Raw genomic sequence first — 22,246 nt, 5'->3', positions numbered from 1 at the left:
AATGACATTGACAGATGTGCTTGTTGATGGTGTTTCCAACACATACTCCCCTCCACACACACACACACACACACACACACTCACACATTCACAGGCACTTACACTAATTCCATTGACCTCTGCTGACCTTACCTGCAGTATAAGTGTGTACACGCCCACATACTGTTCGCACACAAGGTTTGTAACTCTCAGGGGTGCTAAAGATGGATCAAGCTACTGTTAGGTGTGCTTCTCTTGGGTCATGCAATGGTAGTAGGGATTAATAGGCTTTTGGAAATTGAAGTGTGCTGATATCGGAGATCCCACACTGTTCTGTAGCTCAGCACTGCATTAATTAATTCACCAAAGTTTTTATCCTGCTGGGTTTATGTGAAGAGGAAGGAACTACTCTGAAGAGGGTTCAGCAGAGCTGCCATCTCAGTTACAAAAATCATGTGCCGCTACATTCATTTGATACATAGTTAACAAATACTACTGTTAAGTGTGCATTTTTGTCTACAGTTGGTCAGTCACGCAGGGCAAGGCATCACTTCTTTTAAGAAATATATTTGTTATTTATAGTACATAATAAATCATAAGTTAACAGCTAGGGATGTCCGGATCCGATCTCTACGATCTGTACCAGCGCCAATCAAGGCATTTTAAAACTGATCGGTATGTTGAGCTTTATTGCTCGATCCGATGTTTTATGTCAGCTGTCACACAGCTATTGTTACTCATGAAGCTTTCATGCACGCAAGCATATACATTGGATTGATTTTAATAACTTTAATGTACTTGAAGTGTGCACTGTGCACTGTATTATCTAAAAAAAAAGATCGGGACTCTGTATTGGCAGATACTCAATATTAAATGACTCTGATCCGGGGATAAAAAAACCTGTTCGGGATATCTCTAGTAACAACTGTAAAATATATCTGTGTTTAGTTCGATATGTTAGATATTTTGTTGTACATTATTTGCAGACACAAATATGCACGTACACACAAAACACATCAAAAGCATTATATTTTTACATTATATAATAAAGCCTTGGAGCCAAAAGGGTTCAAGTGATATTTGGGGACAACAGGAATTTTCTGCTAAACTAAACAACTTTTGAGCCAAATGCTGCCAGTAGAATTTTTAAAAAATAAATAAGAATAACAGATTAGGGTAGTGATACGCTCGCCAGCTTTGAGTGCAGTGGGCAGTGCTCCCAGCAGCAGGGGAAAAAAATGAAGAGACACACGATTAAAATCTAAATACTTCATTTCAACATGATGTCTCTAAATGATTGAAGCAACGAAGTGGATGAAACTGTTTGGGCACTGTTTCCAGAAGTGTTGCTTGCTCTATTGTTACTTTAGCACAACAGTAGCTACAGTGTCTGTGTTAGTACACCGATATTTTTGTTGTTTGGGCTTCACACCATGCAAACTGGATCAAAATGAAACCTTGACAATAATGTTAAAGTGCTGACCTTCAATGTTAATGATATTTTAAGGGTGTTGAACAATGATCCCTACATAAAGACAACCAAGGAGTATTTTATAGTCAATCAGAGGAATGCGCCTCTCTTGCCAGTTCAGTCACCCAACGTCAAGCCAGCTGATCATACTTTTCAGGAAACAAACAATAAGTGAAGCTGGCTGCAGTACGGCCTGGCAGGGCATCACTAGGGAAGATACCAAGTGCATGCTGATATGTCTGGGCTTTAGACTTCAGTCGCTTATTTATTTATTTTAACCTTTATTTATTCAAGGGAGTTTCTCTGAGAGCCCAGCTCTCTTTTTCAGGACACACAATTGCACACATTCAAACCTGAAAGCTGCCGTACATCCACAGCCTGATCTGTTGGTAACAGTTCTGGGGGGTTAAGGGCCTTGCTCAGTGAAAGCAATGAGAGAGGGGCAAGTATTTCTATTTTACTTACTGCAGATATCTCCTGCCACTCTAAGGATGAACAAAGAAGTACATATCATGATTTCATTCTTGTAAGTTTCTTCTGAACTGTTCAATACAATAAAATCCCCTAAAATTGAGGAATTAGATTTAAACATACAATCCCACACTTAGTCATTGTTTCATTTCAAATTCAATATGCTGGAGTACAAAATGTGACTGTCCAAATTCACTGCATATAGTGGGTGCATCCATCTATTCTCTGTATCCATTCACACTATTCAAGGCGGTAAGCGGTTCCCAGCATACACTAGGTAAGAGGCAGTGTACTTCCTGGACAGATTGCCACTATATCACAGGACTTACAAATACAGATACACAAACATTCACGCTCAAATTAATGTCAGTGGACAATCGTTTAGTCACTTCAACATGGCACTATGTGACTTATACGTTTGCTTTTGTAGTGAAGGTGTAAAATATGAACATTTTATGTAAGAGCTTTTAAATAAAAAAAGAAATAATAATTTATCTGTCTTCCTATAGCTCCATGCGGAGGACAGTATGGTGGATCCGAAGGAGTTGTTTTGTCTCCAAACTATCCTCTAAACTACACTACAAGACAGACCTGCTCCTACTACATCACTGTGTCCCCACAGTTTGGTAAGTACATAAATGACCACGCCATGCATGCTTACAATTGAAGCTGGGGTTGCAACACCAACACAAAAGCTAATTTATATCTTTATTTATTTCTTCTTCTTCAGTGGTATTTGGTCAGTTTGCTGTTTTCCAGACGGCCATGAATGACTCAGTGGAGCTGTTTGATGGAGCCAATGAGAATGCTCGATTGCTTAGCTCTCTTGCTGGGTCACATTCAGGTGAGTCTCCTAATAAGCTCAAACTTGTGTTAGACACAGCTAAATGAATGCCACCATTATTTTTCTTTTAAATATCATAACTTAGCATGACATATTTTTGAAAAGATGCCACTCAGTTCTAATGTTTTAAGACGTTTCCCTTGTTTTCTTTGTTTTGTGCTCCTGAGCACATCTTTGAAAGAGGAAAATAATGAAATCATCTGAAAGAAAGCAGCTCTTGGGGGCTGTTGAACACAGCACTGGTGGTCGTTATCACAATTTATTTGACAGTGATGTATTTGGTGAAAATCCATTATGGGTTATCTTTACAAGAAGAAATCAGCAGTGGTAAGCGTCTCACTGGGACCATACAGTACACAGTAGCGCTGACACTAAACACAATCCTCCCTGGGTTTTCCATATCCTTCAACTTTGGGTCATCCTTGCTTGCCAACATTTTGAGTCACTTCACAGTAACACACTCAGCATGGACGGAGATTGAAAGTTGAGGCAAAATCAATGTAGATGACATAGTATGAAGAATGAAATAGGAAGAAATATTGATTAACATAGTTGTTGGCAAAATGTGCTCTCGTTGCCTCAGAGTTTTGTGTTCTTCTGTTATGTGTAATGGCTAGGGGGCATGCTGCAGGGGAATCCCACTGGAATTGACATTTAGTTTCTTTCTAAAGGAATCAGGGCCTTTTAAATATTTTCTCTGTCATGTTTATTCAGATGTGTGCGAGCAGAATTGTGAGTGGGAAAAATTAAGCTCTTTACATAAAGAACAAGCCTGTCACACTTTATGTTCCTTTTTTTCAAATATAAACATGTGTATGTATGTGTTTATGTACTTATGTATCCATATATGTTATCTCTTTGAAGGGCAGGTGGTGGGTAAGCTGGATGTAGGTGTATTGATGTATATACAGTATATGTCTAGTTGTATGTCTGGGTATTTATATTCAGTGACTTTATATGCATGTTTATTTACAAACAAAAATAAAATATAGGCCAATACTGCAACTGCCAAAAAAAAAAGATCTTTCTATATTAAAGTAGAGTTTGATTATTAAAAAACTCTATCGAAATAGAAAAATACAAACAGATTAAGGTAGATATGATTGTCCCCTAGGACATTTCTTTCTATTTTTACACAAAGGTTTACAATTTTGCTGTAGTTTTTGTACTTTTTCTTCATTGAGTCGATCAGGGAGCTTATTTCAACGTTATATTAACTCAGAGAATGTGACAGTTTATGTTTGGCTAAGTGTAGTGGGTTTTTTTTCTCTCCAACTACCATCCATCTAAGTTAGTTCAAATGAAAGAGGCCAGTTTATATAATGTAGAATGGGTGACTTATTCTTTAAAGTTAATATGGGTTTGAAATTCCCCTCTTGGCTAAAACTGGAAGCAAAGAATGAAACACAACAGGCTTTACAAAATAATGTTAGACGCATCATTACCCTATTGCACACACGCATACACGCACGCACACACACAGGCAAACAGCTTTGTAGCACATTGTTCCAGCTAACTGACTGATTATCCTGACACACCAACATATTAACACACATACACGCATAGCAAACTTACACATACACACACATCCCGCCGCCGCTAATGATGGTTCTAAATGTCAGCCACACCAGACCATGTATTTCTCATTTATCACTGTTATTTCGTTTGCTTGTATGTGTGGGCATATAAATCTCTGTGTGTATGTGCCGGTGAGTTGGTGTGTGTGTGTGTGTGTGTGTGTGTGTGTGTGTGTGTGTGTGTGTTGAATTCTTATTATTGTGAAGACCACATTTTACCACCAGGATAAAATAAGGAGAAACCCTTCTAAGTGTTAAGTTATGAATGTAAACCAGTGCAGCTGATATATGGTTATGAGTGTGTGGAGCAGACAGACTGTGTATGTTTGTAAGGGTGTATGTGTGTGTTCATATGGAACTATTTATATGTATGTATATGTGTCTCAATTGTCAGCAATTTTAAAAAAGAGACAAAAGCAATTACTGGAAGCTTAAACCGTTTTAGCATTCACGGTCATTTTGCAATGATTATTTGTGTGTGTATGTGTGTAATTGTTTTTCCCAGGAGAGACATTGCCATTGGCAACTTCCAATCAGATCATGCTGCGGTTCAATGCAAAGAGTGGCCAGTCAGCTAGAGGCTTTCACTTTGTCTACCAAGGTAACTCACATACACTCTTTCTCTCACATACACACTTAAACACAATAAGTCGCATTCAACTGAAACAAGGTTGAACATGAAAGTCTCTCTACTGAACTATAATTAATTTTTTTTTCTTCTTCTTTATTTTTTGAATTACTGTCATCATTGTAGCTGTGCCCCGCACCAGTGACAGTCAATGCAGTTCAGTGCCAGAGCCTCGGTACGGCAGGCGGATCGGTTCAGAGTTCTCAGCTGGGTCTGTGGTCCGGTTCGAGTGCAGTCCAGGGTATCTGCTGAAAGGATCCAGTGCCATCCGGTGCCAGGCTGTGCCAGGTGCCCTTGCACAGTGGAATTCAACAACACCGACATGTATAGGTAAGGCTAACAGACCATGAAATGTATAGAGAATGTACCAGCTTACATATGCAGCTTTGTCATTTTCTGTGAACCACCCAGTACTGTGAGGGTAGAGATTTTAACATTCATTCTTACAAACTAAATGTATGCCTGTGTGAAATCACTCTCTGCTGAGAGTGAGTCTTTTGCAAACAGCTTCAACTGTCACCTCAGTTTATACCATAAGTAATGTTTGTTATCGTATTTTGTCTCTCTCTGGCTCCCTGTAGTGTTAATTTGAACACCATATTGTCCCTGAGTATGCAGAGCCATATTCCAACAACCTGTCCTATCTGTTAGCTATTTAGTTAATATACTTAGCCAAGGAATCCATATTTTATGTCTCCGTTCTAGTTCCCTGCAGTGGCAATTTGACTGAACGTCGTGGTACAATACTGTCTCCTGGCTATCCTGAGCCCTACCCAAACAGTCTCAACTGTCTGTGGAGAATCCATGTCAGTGAAGGGGCTGGGATACAGGTACACATATGTATACTCTTATAATATATAAATGTACTAACTATGGAAGACCCACATCAACTTGGAATCTATTATGATTGTTTATTTCGGATTGTTGGCTATTTAGATCCAAGTGATGACGTTTGCTACCGAGCACAACTGGGACTCTCTGGAGATCTACGATGGAGGAGACATGACAGCTCCTAAATTAGGGTCATTTTCTGGTATGACAATATGCCTCACACACACAGACACACATGAACACACAAACTTGTGCACAGACACCCATGCACACAAACACTCCGGAGATGTGTGATGGATGGGATATGACAGCTCCTAAACTATAGATACACACACGCGTGCATAGATTGACACACACGACCACACACACAAGATCTATGATGAATTAGATATGGCAGGTCTTAAACTATAGATACACACAGATACAGCATACACTGGAGATCCTTGATGGATGAGTTGTAATACCAAAAATATGATATATATTTTAACTAAATAATACTTTTTTTAAGACATAGAATTTTTCCAAAGCAGTCAGTGAGAGGAAGAGAAGAAGTGAGGGAGGGAGGGGAAGAGTTTCACCACAAGGTTGAGTGAAGGATGGAAGAAAAAGAGAGAGAAAGAGGGGGAGGAAGAAGACTGGGTGGGATAAAGAGTGATCTAACCTTTTACAATTTCCCAGAGGAGTTTCCCCTGTGACCTGCCCCAAGCACATACCTGTCACACACCTATCACACATAAAACATGCCGCCCATAGGGCAACACACACACAACACCAACAAAACACACCACTACACATACACACACATGATTGTGCCCTTCTCCAGAAGGCACACCGGGGAGCTGCCCACTATAACCACAGTGATCTGATGTTGGCCACTGAGCAGCTTCAGTGGGGCAGACGAGGGTTGTTTCACATAAGGACACTAAAATGCTAGCTGTCTATGGAGGGCAAGGGGTCGTTCACCTTCTCTACACATAATTTCCCAGCTGGTCTCAGCATTTAAACAAGTCTTATGGACCAAATCTTGCTTGCCGAAAAAGCATCACAGTGTATTTTTATGTAAATTTCTTCCTGTATGCCCAGTGTTGTGCTACATAAACTTTGACACTATTTTTTTATTTATTTGTATTCTTACCATCTGGGGAACACTTATGCAAAACTTATCGACTGGTTCTGCTGTATGTTTATCTGTATCTTTTACAGGCACCACTGCTCCTGCCCTCCTCAACTCAACGTCCAATCAGCTCCTTCTGCACTTTCAGAGTGACATCAGTGTGGTGGCAGCAGGATTTCACCTAGAATACAAGAGTGAGTTAAAGCTTTAACACAGACAGACATACATACAGACAGACAAAAAAATATTATAATTAAAAGGTAAAACAACTAATGATTGAATATTGAGTGCCTTTTCTCCAGAAACCTCAAATGCACACAAATCCGCAGACAGACACACACACACATCATTGCAGCCAAAACTTCTACATCAAATAACAAAAGTCAGTGACCTGAACTGGTATTGCCCGAAAGCATACACACATACTGAGAGCCACGCTGGAACACACACACAGAGCACACACCTAGAGGGACGTAAACAGAAACACATAGACTCAGACACATACACACACATATACACATAAGTCCAAAAAAGGCACATACACCCACAAATATGTAGACAGACAAAGGTATAGACGTTGATATTAACACCATGCATTTAAACTCATACACACCTGTCAGGGCATGGTTGTGCTTTTCAGTCCTTTGTAGTTGTTTTAGCTTAGAATCACTTCTAGATCAATGAACAAGTCCCTGTTTTGTGTGTGTGAGAGTAGTGTGTATTTGCACACGCATTCTGTCTGTGTGTGTGTGCACACAGTGCTTGAGTGTGTTTTGGTGAGTGCACACATTTGTGGCTCATGGTCTGCATGGTCTGCACGGTCTTTTTGTTGGCTCTGGGTGACGTCATACCATCACTAGGCATGAAAACCAGGAGGAATGATCACTTTCGGGGGCAGTTCGTAATGTCTACCTCTTTATTTTTGCTTCAGTGTATTTCTGGCTGTGGTCACGCTGATCTTTTTACTGTGGGTTTTATTACCAGATGTACCAAATCCACACGTGACACTTACATTTTAACTGGGTCCCCTCCTGTACAGTATCATAAATAATCCTCAGATAAAAATGGTACTTAGTATAGGTCAAGCCACTCTTCTATTTTTATGTTTTAGCATTTATTTTGCACAGGACTGCAAAACATATATTATTGAGTTGAGAGCAGTGCAAGTGCAAGTCTTTTAGGGCTTTTTTGGCTTTTCTTCTCTGTGATGTCTCCTAGGATTTTAGGTTGAACTATGCTGGTAGGTTTTGATTAGAGGTCTTCATGGGTGCTCTCAATTCTTTGTAACAAACCTCAGACCACAGTCAGGCAGGTCAATGTTATATTCAGGCAGTTCTTGTCCATGCTGCTGTTGGTATTCCCTCTCGCTATTTAGGTCTGTTCGGATCAAGTCTGACTGCACTTGCGTCCTTTTTTCAAATTGGGTTCCACTTTTTTTACACTGCCCACATTATGTGGATTTCTGCATAGGTTTTCCAAACATCCATTTTGGGCTGGGTCCAAAATTCTGTATTTATGAAGACCTCTAGTCAGGATCACATAGACTAACAGTTTATTTGACATCTAGTTGGTCACATAAAAAAAAAAAAACTTTTGTTTGTATGCACATGTATTTATATGTTGATGGTGACCTCTTTTTTTATTCACACAGAAAGGATAAGTTGTAAGGCAGTACAAGCAAGGTGGAGATGACAAGAAGGGGAGTCAGAAAGGGAGAGATTTAGGGAGAGTGAAAGAAGTAGAGGGACTAAGAGGAACACAGAAATATTTTATATTGTCTATATTATAAATATAATATAAAATATATGTCCTCCTGGTGTACCTGACTTTTTGTGTAAGTCAGTGTATGTTATCATGTGGCAAAACCAACACAATACATGCAGTTTCAATGTTAGTCAGCAAGCTTGCTGTTATCACAGATACTAAGTCCAAGTACAGCATGCTGAGCATTGAAGTTTATCCAAGATCCCCTTCAAAAAATATATCATACATTTCACCACCATAAGAGCTCTTGCAGGACTCAGATGGTCGCTCTGCTTATCTCGAAAAGAGTGCCAACACTTTAATCTGTAACAGAATTTGCTCCAACTATGCCTCCAAGGTTCTTTACTGGAGGTCTTTACACAAAGTAGTCTTTGGACTTTCTTCATTAAACACCAAGTTTTGCTAAGATTAGTCAAATTACCTGCTAAGTGATAACAGAAATACCAAAATTATTATTTGCCCTCAGATGATTGTTCATTCTGATACTCCTTTTCATAAACACTCTTGTAAAAACAACTAGTATTACACAAAAACAACTTATAATAGTATATTTAAACAATAGACTCTGGGTAATGGTTTTCTGTAAATTCACAATGAATAATCTTCAACTCAAAAATAACTGGAATAGCGTAATTATTTCTGGAACTGTGATTTCTCACTGTACTGTCTTCTGTTTTACACTATATTTTTCTTCAGAAACAGAATAAACAAGACCCACCATTAAGCTATTGTGCTGCTTGAAGTTCTCCTTGTCAGTTTGCAGTAATGTGGTAGCTTTTAAAAGTGAACAAAATCATCTGCTGGGGACAAATGAATGATTGTGGTGATGATGTTCTCATCATTTTAAGCTGACTAAAGGGACTTTCTTCCAAAGGGCAGAGTGAGACATCTCTCTCCCTTGTCTGTCCTCAAGTAAACTGAAACACAAGTATAGTAAATCCAGTCAGTTAGACTTAAATGCTGACACTGTCTAGTTGTAGTCTAGTGGCCCTAGTGGGGTGGTTTTCTGGTCCTGTCAGCATTTTACAGAGCATTGCTGCTCTGTCATAACCAGGGAGAAGAGGGAGCAGTTTGCTAGCAGAGAGAGAGAGAGAGAGGTGGTCAGCCAAATGGAATAGTTTCATTGATCAGTTGTCCTGACAGCCTGCTGATGCTCTGCCTAATAATACACAGTGTGTGCATGCATGTGTGTCTTCCAAGTTACAGCCTCTTGCAGTTATTTCACTTATGCTCCATCCCTCTCAGCAAGCGCACACTCATGTATCAGTCAGTCACAAACACACACTCACAAATGTCATACACTGGGGCTGGGCCACCTGGATGCGTGTGTGTGTGCTCAGTGGGATCACATCGTTTTGCTGGTAGGAAGGTAGATAATGAACCAACAAGACCAGAAGCAAACACATACACACAAACATTCACTCCTCTCTCCCCCCTTCTTTTACTCTCTATCCCTCTTCCACCCCTGTGTTGCTATGGTAACCGCTCTAGGGCAGTCTCCTGCGGAAGTTTCCAAGTGAAACACACAAGCAGGCACAAACACACACACACACACACACACACACACACACACACACACATGAACACACAGATACACCCTACTGATGCTGTTTGATAAAGGGCTGGCTGCTGTCAAACTTATTAAGGATGTGTTTAACCTTTATTGTGTTGGGAATACACAGCCAAAGTCATTATGTTATCTTCACATATTTTTAAGCACATTTCAGAGGCCGCTGTCACTGCTGACGATGTACAAGCTCTATTATTGTACTAGCTGTCAATTCATAAATGGGCTCTTGTATGTTAGAAAAAAAGCCATTAAGAGCATTTGTAAATTAATCTGCCACATTAGTTCTTCATCAAATGAATCTAAATGTTTTCTCCAATGTTTTGGAACATTTTAATTTACTTAGAGACACTATTATACCCTTGGAATGCAAGCAGGTTTTGATGTGAGAGTGTTTTGTATACGTGTGTTCATTTCAAGAGAAAGGTCACACGCAAGTAAATGAAGAAGACGGGAATAGCAATGGTAAAGTTTATCTTGACATGTCCTGAAGCATAGACAAGGTAGAGAACAGAAGAGGGAAATTGTTTTGCTGTCATTGTAGTGTAGAATAAAATGATTTTAGTCGGCCATTAAAAGTTTGAGAAAGAAAGGTCAAGACAACAATGTGGGTTTAGCAGTCTAGAACTTAGAGAAGTGATGAGCATGTCACATTTACTGTATTTTACTTTCCATATATGGCTCGAGTCATTTTTTCTAGCACACATGACTAGAGCCATAAACTAAGCAATGTACATATATAACATAATGATAAAGTAACTAATAGTAATGACATAATCATGTTTATGTTCTCCCCCCCCTCCCTTTTTTTTGTAGCTGTTGGTCTTACCACCTGTCCAGAGCCAATGATCCCAGCCAATGGCATTAAAACCGGGGACAGATATATGGTCAATGAGGTGGTAGCATTCACTTGTGAACTTGGGTACACATTGCAGGTAATGAACACAGCCATACAAACATACTGATTGTACATAGTTAACTACTCGTTTTCACATATTGTGGTGTTAATTCAACCGAAAAATAGATTTTTAAATGTTTTTTATTAAAAGCTAAATATTATATCTATATATCTATATATCTTGTACTTGTTTGTAGACACAAACAGCTGTCTGTGACAGTTAAGCAAGTATGCAACAAAATTACTGAAAACTAATACTGAAAATTGGCTGCAGTTTTATTTTAGTTAGAAACGCAGATTTCTAATCCATTTCTCCACTGTATTTCTTCTCTATTTTCATTTAAAAATAAAAATAAATACAGATTATTGATAAAAATGTGCCCAAAATCCTTATAGTATCTTAGTTTCTTGAACCTATCCCACTGTATTATCACATTCAGGGCCATTCTCACATTTCCTGCATGCCGGGGACTGTGCGTCGATGGAACTACCCACCTCCTCTTTGCATAGGTAATACACACAAACACTGCTCTGCTGTTATGAATGATCGATCCAATGGGGAAAAAATGCCCTGCAGGTGTTAGGTTCACATTTAACTTTAAGGCCTGCACAGCAAAGTGACATTTTAGTAGATAGGAGATTGGAGTGTTACAGGTTTATGGTCACATGTTCTTGTGGAAAGCTACTGATTGATGTATTTGTATTACTTATTGAGGTTCTTCTCAAGTCATCATGTAATCTGGCAGTTGAATACTTTTTAAAAATAAGACTGCATCCACTCACAGTAACAGACTATTATCACCTTGAAATCAGATTTGCGGAAGTAAGCAACTTCTTGACTGACATAGGATTAGCATTCTATAGGATCGATAAACTGGCTGGGTACAAACTGAATTTTGTACCTTCTGCAATAGTGTTAAGGAACCTTGATTACATTGATGTTTGTGTTTTGGCCTGAATAATTCAGTCCTTGCTGAAAACTTGTAGCAGGTCTGGGAAGCCAATTCCAGTTTAACTCAACCTTGACATGTCAGGACTAAATAAACTCGGCCCTACTACAGCCCCCTTCAGTATATGTCAGATCCAACATTACATTATGTCTCATACAATTTGAAATATATGTCTGTCACTATGGGATATACAGGAATTCATAAAACATGGTCCAAGCCCTGTCTCCTAACAATTGGTTTCATATGCTTCAGTTAACACCAAATAAGTGAGTTTAATTGAAACAGTTTTCTATTATTTTTTCATTTATTTAGTTTTATACGTTAATGACCGTAATGCGCCCTATTTGTCTAATAATATTACTGTATCTAACCCTACCTGGTACCTCTAAACTGAGAATACTAGACAAATAACAAAACAATCAAATAGTTGTGTGTCAGGTGTTTCTAATATTCTGCCCCCCTCATGTATGTAGATAGGGAGGAAGGGAAGATAAAAAATAAAAAACACCTCTTGATATAAAGTAGTACTACATCACCACCTTTAACTGTGACCTCAGTAATAAACACCTAATTGGAGTTACACATTTCCAACAATATCTCCAAAAATCTGAACATAGATTACACAGGATGACCTAATAAAGTGTACACTGAGTGTAAATATCAACACTAAAATCCCCCCGTTCCCCTTCACCTCTCTGATTGCCGCTTGTGGCTGTAACATTTTTGCCTTTTTTTCTGTTGAGGCAAAGAGGATGAAGTGATGATCTTTACTTTACATTGCTCACATGTTGCCTGTTTTAACAATGTGTTTTCTGTGCCTGTGTTGTCAGCTCGTTGTGGAGGGGTGTTGTCTGAGATGAGTGGTGTCATCCTTAGTCCAGGTTTCCCTGGCAACTACCCAGGCAACCTGGACTGCACCTGGCAAATCACCCTGCCAACTGGATATGGTAAGTATTATGGGATGGAAGAGCATTCCTAGAAAGATTGTGCCATTGTCAGTACATCTGTTGGTGTAGTCGGGAAACATGGACCCCATTCTTTAGCACAGAATCTGCAGCAGTAACACATGGTTTACTGAAAGCTTCACCACATGTTTAATTGGAGGGTGACACATGGTGTGTGCTGTTTAATGACTACAGTAACTGATGGTTTGAAGAGCACACAATTTGTATACTTTTGTGTACATGGCATACATGCCCCCTGTGTGTAATCACAACTAGTTTTTAGCTGATATGATATGATTTTTATTTTTAGAAATGATAGTACTACTATGATGAATAGTATATTCAAATGACAATAAAACTAGATTTAAGACAGCTTTATTGGCATTTTCTCAGACAACAAAACTGCAGTTATATCCTTGGTTCAAAATGGTAAAATATAAACAAAATACTGTATAAATCCATCTGATACTTTCATAGATTTTTTTTTTTTTTTAGTAAATCATATTTATCAAATTAAAAGATAATGATATGGTAATAAAAATACATATCAAAGTGTGGAGTACTGTAAATGTATGTACTTGGTCTCTACACTATAAAAGCAATGTTAAATCTCAGAGCCTTAAAAATTTACATATAGGGCATTAAATTAAAGATCCTTTTGGCTTTTGAAATTACATATATTTGTATTGAATATAGCCTGTTATATTTTGTGTTTGTATTCTAGGAGCCCACATTCAATTCCAAAACTTCTCATCTGAAGACAACCATGACTTTCTGGAGGTCAGGGCTGGACCACAGCACAGCTCTGCTCTTATTGGACAGTTTACTGGCTCACAGATCCCACCAACTTTGTTGAGCACTACCCACCTGACAATCATCCACTTCTACAGTGACCACTCAGAGAACAGGCCGGGGTTCAAACTGAACTATCAGGGTGAGTTCACATTTAGACAATTAAGATGTTTCTTTTTTTAACGAGACGACTGCAGACACAAAAGGCCACAAACTCTGAGGTGTTACTGCAGGCGCTTCCTGTTGAAATCTGCCCCCTCAAGGGACGCTGAGGAAACAGACCTGTATTAAAATTGAGCCTACTCCAGGTTTGGGGTTAGTAACACAAGATGGTTGCTTGAGTGATTTAGAAAAAAATGGTCTCAAATGTTCGGAATAAATTAACATCCAAACTTAGTTGCCAAATTACAAAGCCTTTCGAACTCCAAGAAATGTAAAAAAAAAAAAACGTATTGCTATGAGGTTTTGAGCTTTGATCCATGGATGAGTCATGCTAAAGACTTAAAAAACCTTATGGCTTTCCTCTCATCATTAAAAGAGATGGATTGTTAGTAAGACCCTGTGAGAGACTGGCATCTTGTCCAGCAGGCTTTACTTATAGCCCTAAGTGCCTCACTTCAAAGACACAAGAAATGCACTGTGGGCCTATATGCCAGCAGAACTAGAACAAGGCTTACACATGAGCTAACCTACATTCACGTTACCATATTCCCCTTTTTCTCCCACTTTGCAATGGCAGTCCCCTAAAGTACCCTAACACTGCAGTCCTTGTCACTGCTAACTCCCACTGTTGGAATGCGGATGTTTTGGACATTGTTTCCTCACATAGAGTTGCACCAGATACTTGTATTCAAGTGACACCACAGAAATTCAGCAGGAGCATTCAATACACACTAGGGATGTACCGATTTTTTTTTTTTTGCCCCCGATCCAAACCAAGTCATTTATTATTAAGTATCTGCCATTTCAGAGACCTGATCCAATACTTATATTTTTTTTATTTTAGATAATTAGTACAATACACAGTGCACACTACAAGTTATTAAATCAATCCAATGTATATGCCTGACAATTTAATAGCTCTGCATTGCAGAAACAGAATGCTTGCATTGAAGCTGTTTCTTAATGTTTTTTTTTTTAAATGTACACAATAAAGTATAAAATAACAAACCCTCTGTAATCTTTTTGGTCTTGTCGCTGTCTGGAGGGAGTTTCTCTCCCCAGTGTTTGGTGCTTCAATACAGCCTTTGTCTAAGTTACCTGAATGAACTGTTTATATTCTGTTGAGTGTCTATCTTTTGCATGGATTACATTAATTAATTACTCATACTGGGTTTTCATTCAGGGGGCTTTTGTTGCGCTTGCAGTAGCCCCACCCGCTGTAAAACTCTGCAGCGGGCGATGCTACTCCTGCTCTCACACACACACACAGTTGAGCAGAATGGAGGAAAAAAGACACCAGAGAAAGTTGACAATGGCTGCACCGTGCATGAAAGTTCCGTGTATAAAAACAGCTGTGTGACAGCTAACATAAAACAGAAGATCAGATCGGGTCAGTAAAGCTCAATAATGTAGACAGTACCGATTAAAAAAAATGCCTTGATCGGATTGGGACGTCCCTACACGCAGAGATTTGGTATGATTCTACTGTCAATTGTGTTGAATGAACACAACTGGTGCTCTAGCCTGGGTGCATGCTTTCACCCCTGCCCCGCTCAAGCTCTATGCCTAGGAGTTGCTGTGTGCACATTCACAAAACCTCAGTGGGATAAATGCTGGGTGCCAAAAAATCAGTGAGAATAAAATAGAAAAGTACCCGCACACTGACTTTTTGATCCAAGCATCAGTAACAAAAGCTTATGGGAGCTCTGATTCAAGTTTTACTGTTTGACACTCTGACTTTGTAACTTCTTAGTTGTAGTTTCACAACTGCAAGAACTCCCACTACCACATTTTCTCATGTTCCTTAGCCCGTGGTGTTTCTATATCCTCTCATATTCCTTCCCCTTGGTGCTACTTTCACATGGGACCTCTACATCTGTTGCCACTTTCTTTTCCATTTCTTCTTCATTTCCACAATGTCCATTTAGATTTGTCAATATTTGTTTACCTATCGGGATCTAAAAGTCCCACAGGTTCTTAGTTCTGACATTCTTAAGCATCCTTTTTGGCATCTCCCATCTGGTCTTGGGACTGTCTAGCCCATACCCAACAAAGATATTCCTGTACACATCCTGCACGTTGACTGTGTTGTATGCAGTTCCCTCCTACATTTTAGATCCTGCCATTATCAGCATAGAGCGCTTCTGAGACCTTTTTGCACAATCTGCACCTCGGTTGCTGTCTAGTGCTGCAGACCCTGTTTGTATTGACCTGGTACTGAGTGCTGACCTTCTCGCTCGCCTTTTCTAGCAACTGGTTTTCCAGTGTCAGTCACCTCTGCTCTTTGTCAATGGCTCTTCTAATGAAGGAGCTTGGCAGGAGAACTTGACACTCATGCAGAGTGAAATGTGTCCCACATGGACCTGCGATATGGATATTTCCTCAAGCAAGTGTTGGCATGCCATGCATACATGTACCAGATAACTGTGTAGGAGGAGATTACTGTAGCTGTACTGATGTTGCTGCACTTACAACCGATGGCCTCTGTGGGTCATAGATGTTTTTATGCCCATTAGCCAAGTCCATTAGCTGTAGACGGAAACATGGTTGCAATACAATGAATTACAATTGTTGTTTTGTAGTTGCATTTTAGGACTTGGGAGGCAGGCATAAAGGACACAGAGGGACAAATATACAACTGCATTGCCTGTCTACCTTTTCTAAAATTCTTTCTTCATCTCTCTCTTTAGCCTATCAGCTTCAAAATTGCCAGGACCCCTTTCCTTTCCCCAATGGTGACATCATCAACAGTGACTACAGCGCTGGCCAATCAGTAACCTTTCAGTGCTATCCTGGTTACGTTTTGATCGGACATCCAGTACTAACGTGCCTCCATGGGATCAACCGGAAGTGGAACCACCCTTTTCCACGTTGTGAGGGTAAGAACAATTTGAAATGTTTTTGCAATGTCTGTCGATTGATGTTGCTAAAAAATTTAGACATCTCATATTATTTATGATTTGTTGTTGTGTTACACATGTTGTTATCAGTTTTACCCCAGAACATCCCCATCCCTCAAGTACCAATTGTAATTTAAAATCTAGACATTTACAAAATGTTGTTATCCTAATTGAATTTCAGTAAATTTAATCTCATCTTTCACCGGTATCACAAGCCATCAGTGTTAGCAGTTAAGTAGAAAGTAAATATTCCTGTGTCACTTGGATCATTTACTCCATACATCAGTAGCACAATCATTGCTCTTATTACTACCACTACTACTACTGCTGCTGCTTCTACTCCTACTACCGCAAATAATGATAATAATTGTATTCCTCATAGTGTGCAGTTTAACAGTTAGTCTTCCCCTGATCCTTGCAGGTTTGGCACGTTAAAAGAAAGTGACACATTTGCACATAGATAATCTTTTAACTGCTTTTTACAGCTCCTTGCGGCTATAATGTCACAGCTGAAAACGGGACCATCTATTCACCTCAGTACCCCAATGAATACCCCAACTCCCAAGACTGTAGCTGGCTCATCACTGTTCCCCACGGACATGGAGTTTATATCAACTTTACCTTATTGCAGACAGAGCCTGTCACTGATTACATCGCTGTCTGGTAAGTCTGAGTGCACATACACACACACACACACACACACACACACACGCATACGCTTCTTTTCGGTGTTGCCCTTTTATCCTGGGACTGATTACATCACTGACGGGTACGTTTTGAATGTACTTATAGCATGTCTCCTCTCTACACACTAATAAGAAGATGGTGAAGTTGTATCAACTTTTACCTCTATTTTTATTCATCTTTTTCTCAATCTCTCACATAGACTTTGTGGGGTATATTTTATTTGTGATAACCTTATCACGGTATTGATTGCATTTTTATTCATTACATTTTACTTTTTGCAAACACAGTCTTGCCTGTTCAAAAGTATATATCAATATGTGTCAATGTGTGTGACTTTATCGCGGGGAGATGCACACAAACCCATATGGATCTGTATATGGCATGGTTGATACACAGGGATCACAGCTCCATAGACTCCTAATACATACATGCATACATGCCCTGTGCCATGCATAGAGTGAGTCTCCTGCAGTAGTAATGGGATTCAGTGTCGAGGTAAGACTGTAATATAGGGAGTGTGAGAGTAATGCATTTACAATGGGACCACTGACCAATTCAATCTAACTCAGTACCATGGCCATACGCAGACCCGGAGAGGGCTCAGGAACTCTGGCAGTAATGATGAGATTCAGTGGGGAGTGGGAAATGTAATGAACGGAGTGGTGGAGCTGGGTTCCCAAATCCAACAGGACTCTAGATCTGACAAGCGTGGGTCAGTCCAAGAGAAATTTCTCACCTAATAGTTTCAGTCAGCACTATGTTTGCTGTCAAAAATAATATTGAACTGTAAATTCATTTAGAAGACAATTAAGATCAAATAGCATTTGGAAACTGTCAACAGTTGGTTTTCGTTTGGTTTGGGAAAGAAACATTCAGTGCTTGGGTGTGGTCAGTCTTTCGTTTTCAGGCTCAAGAGTTAGGCTCTAGGGAGTAAGCAGTTGAAATGCACACAGTGGGAAAGTAATACATTCACAGCCAGGGACTACTTGCTGTCAATCTCGCCAGCCACCAGAGCCATGGATATAGCTATGGAGAGGCGCGGCATCGAGTTATTTTGCAGTTGCAAATTGATTTTTGAATTTATATGTTTTTGGCAGATTTCATGTGGAACTAAATTATAAAATTAAATTCATAGATTGTAGGGCACCAAAATACATCTGTGATATTAGTGCATACATGATGGACTGTTGCAAAGCACAGTATAGCTTTGTCTCAAACACATGAATATATTTGGAATTGACTAGGGGCTGACACTGAAGAGAGGAGTGCTTTTCTCAGACCCAGTGGGATACCATCTACCTTCCAGGGCCTTAGACGGATTTAGAGTGGGAGATCCAAAGGTCTACTGCTTCTGCATTACAGCCATGTAAATAGAGGAGTACTGAAACCCACATCAGTATGCTGGGTCTGAATATTCATTAAAGATACAGTGGATATGATTTTTTTGTCAGATTTATCTGCAGTGTTTAAAACTGATGACTGATTTCAATATTATGGATTTTACTTGCATTAATACCTGCAAAAATTCTCTACAATACAATTTTTTTGTTTTACTCCAGACAGCTATACTATAGATATTGATGTCAGCACAGGGGGAACAGCCATGCCTTCCAGTTGTTGTCAGTCAGATCAAAGGTCGTTGCATCACTGACTCCGGCCATATTTCTTTTTGACAGAGATGTGCTCACCTGTGCTTTAACAGATCTTCTATTCTAACTCATATCCTTGTGTGTGAGGGAATGTTTTTTTGGTGTGTTTTTGAGTCCTTTGACTTGCCCAAGCAGAAACAAATGTGCTCTTCAAGTGGAAGGTTGGAGCAATGTAAGCACTACAGTGGGTTTACAGTGAATTAATGGGCTCCATTTAGATTATGAACACAGGCTTTCTGAAACGGCCTTTTGAAACCTTTTAATGATAGAGTTAGTATTCGGAATACTTTTAATTATGTGCATCAGCGGCGAACTGTTAATAAAACAGGATAACTGACATTATCTCATTGTACTCATAAGAGCTTAAGATTGGGGCCACTGCTTTTGTCATGATTTGGGCATTTGACTGTTAGGATTTCTGAATTGAATTGGACAAAGAATGGGAGACACAATATGCCCTGTGTGAGCTGCTAGGTTAATAAGAAATTGATTGGGAACATAATTTCAATTAAATATGGAACTCGTAATGGTTAACTTTAAGAGTTTTATCCCAAATGGAGTCATACTGGATTTTAATAAGTGAATAAAAGCAAATCTATTACTGATGAAAAAAAAATTTACAGGGAAAAGCTATCAGCCAAGATTTCACATAGTTACTGTACAGATAAAATATATTTTGTGGGTCCTGCAAATGCTGAGCAACAAGCATAAGATGGCATAAAGAGGCCGAGAACTGACTTTGTGCCCTGCTACCAGTAACAGCTGACTCTTACGATCATCAGTCACATTCAAACAAGTCAGTGAGGTAGTTTTACGATCTAAGGAGCCTACACTTACACTTGTCTGACCATTCATTGTACCACTGCTGTCAGAGGTTATGCTGATTTCATCAGTCAAACCTGTGAGGGATATCTTTTGCCTTGTGCATTAATATGCCCTGATATTATCCATATCTCAGTGATGTGTCTGCCTGTTTCTGCCCTGTATGTCCCTGGGGTTTATGTGACGGCAGGCTGCATCCAGATGTCAGGGACTTGGAGCCAAACTGTCTCTGTGGTCTACCACCAGTTGTGTTTGGCTTATTGCCGAATGTCACTGAACCATTTCAGGGCTTTGGATCTAAGTCCAAAGCAACACAGTAGTTTATGATGCTGTATACTCTCTCACATTTAAGATTTTTTGCCTTTATTGGGCAACAGAGGCAGACAGGAAACGTGAGACAAGCAACAAAGGTCGCCGGCTGGAACCAGCAACTTTGCAGTGGCCATGTGGCTACCAACGTGATCCATAATCCCTCCCCACCCTCCTTTTAAAAAAATATTGTCTAACAATGTTGAACACATTTTGTGTATTGTTGGTCTTTTTAATATTATTTATTTATTTTAATATATCCTAGTCCTGAATCTCTCTGGGAAAAAATCAATGTAAAAATCATAAAAATGTATTGAGAAATGAATTGTTTCAATGCCTCAACAATGCAACCTTTGAGAACAGCAAGAGATAACATTTAAGATACATCACAATATTTTATTAAACAAAGTCCCAGAAATATCTGTTCTTATATCACAGCATTGTTGTTATATCAATGTTCTGTCTCTTCTGACTTTGTAGAGGTTTCTGTGGTGGATCCACTGTTCTCTCCATTGTACTACTCTTAGAGTGTTGTGGCAATAAGCACCACTTTTACTGTAAAAAAAGGGATTTCTCTGGTAAAGAATCAAGTCAGCCCCTATCACTCTGTTATTGTATTCCTCCACACTGTGCTTGTGTCAATTACCTGAAGTATTGTAGATAGACAGTGTGAACAGTAGATCCATAGACAGTGCTAAATCGTAAAGAAAGAAACCTATTTTTAATCTTCATTTCTAAAGGTTCACTTAAAATCTGTGGGAGAATATCTCATTCACTCTTTCTGACAATCAGCTGGTGTTGAGATTCACATCCTCTGGCAGGAGCACATTCTTACTTCATTGAGGGAAAGGTCACTAACCAACTCTGCGAGTTTCTCTGCTGTTGCAGAATTTCTTCACTTTTCAGGAATACTAAATTATAAATACAGCCCCCAAATACATGTTTTAATTAAATAAATTATATATGTTTTTTAGTGTGAAAAAAATATTACTTTTAGGTTTCTGTATTTTTCAGCAAGTGAAAATAGAGCCACAAAATTCTAACTTAGTTTAGATTTAAATGACCCAAATAGCACATTTTGATTCTCCAAATGAGCTCCAACACCTTCGGAAGACCTTGAATTATTGAGGAGCCAAGAGATCCCAGGCACTCTTCATGAATTAAAATTTTAAAACCCTTGTTTAATCCAATGGCATGTTCATTAAAAACCTAAAACTGGGCATTTAGGAACTTTATAAAATGTAACCTTTCAACAACATTCAATATTTAATGAGTGAAGTTAAGCCTTTAATCCATGGGCTTTGTTCAATGAACTTGTTTGAAATGGGTGAAAAATGCAAAGCAAAGAAAAAATATATTTTTGCTACCCCTTCGATGAACAAGCATGTGGACTCAACAGATATGTGTTTTATTTTATTAAGAAGGGCTGCTTTTGGTTTCTCTTCCTCCAGTGAAAGCAAATACACAACCAGTATTTTATAAGAAATTCATACTGATCCCTACCCTTTACCCTCCTTTAGAGTCGTGGCAGACACATGTACCAGCGCATTGTTGATGCCAGTCAGCAATTTGTTTATTCAGTATGATTTTAATAACCAAATCACACCTGAATGTAGCCATTTAAGTTTTCCATCACTATTATGGATTTCCATTATAAGGAATCTACAGAGGCACTTTTGGAGATAATTGTAGATTTGTAATAAAATATATTTTGGGGTGAGATGGAGGGTATTTATTTATTTTTTATTTTTTTGCAAGTAGATCAATGAGAAAAATCTATATATTTCTACACAGAATAGAAGAGAAAATAAAAACTATTGCAACCAAAGTAATAAAGCTTGATCCAGGGCAGATACAGAGTAAGATGATTATATATATATATATATA

At 39.0% G+C, this 22,246-nt stretch overlaps 1 protein-coding gene across 1 annotated transcript in view; it reads left to right on the top strand.

The window, feature by feature from the left end:
• Positions 1–22,246, top strand: part of LOC118320938 (CUB and sushi domain-containing protein 1-like) — a 263,711-nt gene that overhangs the window by 187,079 nt on the left and 54,386 nt on the right. Inside the window, exons 33-45 of the mRNA XM_035652065.1 lie at positions 2,431–2,547; positions 2,652–2,765; positions 4,848–4,943; positions 5,097–5,300; positions 5,676–5,800; positions 5,907–6,003; positions 7,005–7,109; positions 11,063–11,181; positions 11,585–11,654; positions 12,925–13,041; positions 13,763–13,972; positions 16,683–16,871; positions 17,378–17,555. Coding sequence (XP_035507958.1) covers positions 2,431–2,547; positions 2,652–2,765; positions 4,848–4,943; positions 5,097–5,300; positions 5,676–5,800; positions 5,907–6,003; positions 7,005–7,109; positions 11,063–11,181; positions 11,585–11,654; positions 12,925–13,041; positions 13,763–13,972; positions 16,683–16,871; positions 17,378–17,555 — 1,741 coding nt within the window. The remainder of the gene's footprint in view (positions 1–2,430; positions 2,548–2,651; positions 2,766–4,847; positions 4,944–5,096; positions 5,301–5,675; positions 5,801–5,906; positions 6,004–7,004; positions 7,110–11,062; positions 11,182–11,584; positions 11,655–12,924; positions 13,042–13,762; positions 13,973–16,682; positions 16,872–17,377; positions 17,556–22,246) is intronic.

This window comes from Morone saxatilis, unplaced genomic scaffold (genome assembly GCF_004916995.1).
Source record: "Morone saxatilis isolate NCDOM2014 unplaced genomic scaffold, NCSU_SB_2.0 Contig11, whole genome shotgun sequence".
NCBI classification, from domain to species: domain Eukaryota; kingdom Metazoa; phylum Chordata; class Actinopteri; family Moronidae; genus Morone; species Morone saxatilis.
The sequence above is the reverse complement of the archived record's forward strand: the minus strand, read 5'-3'. Positions and strand labels throughout refer to the sequence as shown.